General features: G+C 60.5%; 1 protein-coding gene across 1 annotated transcript in view; it reads left to right on the forward strand.

Moving 5' to 3' along the window:
* Positions 1–340, forward strand: part of VOLCADRAFT_101393 (uncharacterized protein) — a gene marked incomplete at both ends in the record, with an annotated part of 3,956 nt that extends 3,616 nt beyond the window's left edge. Inside the window, one exon of the mRNA XM_002959830.1 lies at positions 272–340. Within this exon, the coding sequence (XP_002959876.1) occupies positions 272–340 (69 nt within the window). The remainder of the gene's footprint in view (positions 1–271) is intronic.
* Between the last annotated feature and the right edge of the window lie 4 nt (positions 341–344).

Raw genomic sequence — 344 nt, forward strand, 5'->3', positions numbered from 1 at the left:
ATGGGGGGGAGGGATGGTGGGGAAGGGATGGGGGGGAAGATTGGGGCCCCCCTTAAAAGGTGGAGAGAGTTTAGACACCCAGGCAAGAGGTAAGCGAGGGGGAATTGGGTAGAAAGGGCGGAGGAGGAGGAGGGTACACACGGCGCCGAGGTTATATGCGGGCACAGGGATCTTGTGCCTGTGTGTCCGTATAGTGCCCACCATGCCGCATGCACCTTCGCGCGGGCCTCGTGGCTCCATCTGTTTGCTCTGCATCTGCTGCCACCTGCAGGATAGGCGCTTCCTGGACCTGGAATTCCTCCCGCCCTTCCCCGAGAAGGGCTCCATACTTACTCCCTAGCATT

This window comes from Volvox carteri (assembly GCF_000143455.1).
Source record: "Volvox carteri f. nagariensis unplaced genomic scaffold VOLCAscaffold_914, whole genome shotgun sequence".
In the NCBI taxonomy this organism is placed as follows: domain Eukaryota; kingdom Viridiplantae; phylum Chlorophyta; class Chlorophyceae; order Chlamydomonadales; family Volvocaceae; genus Volvox; species Volvox carteri.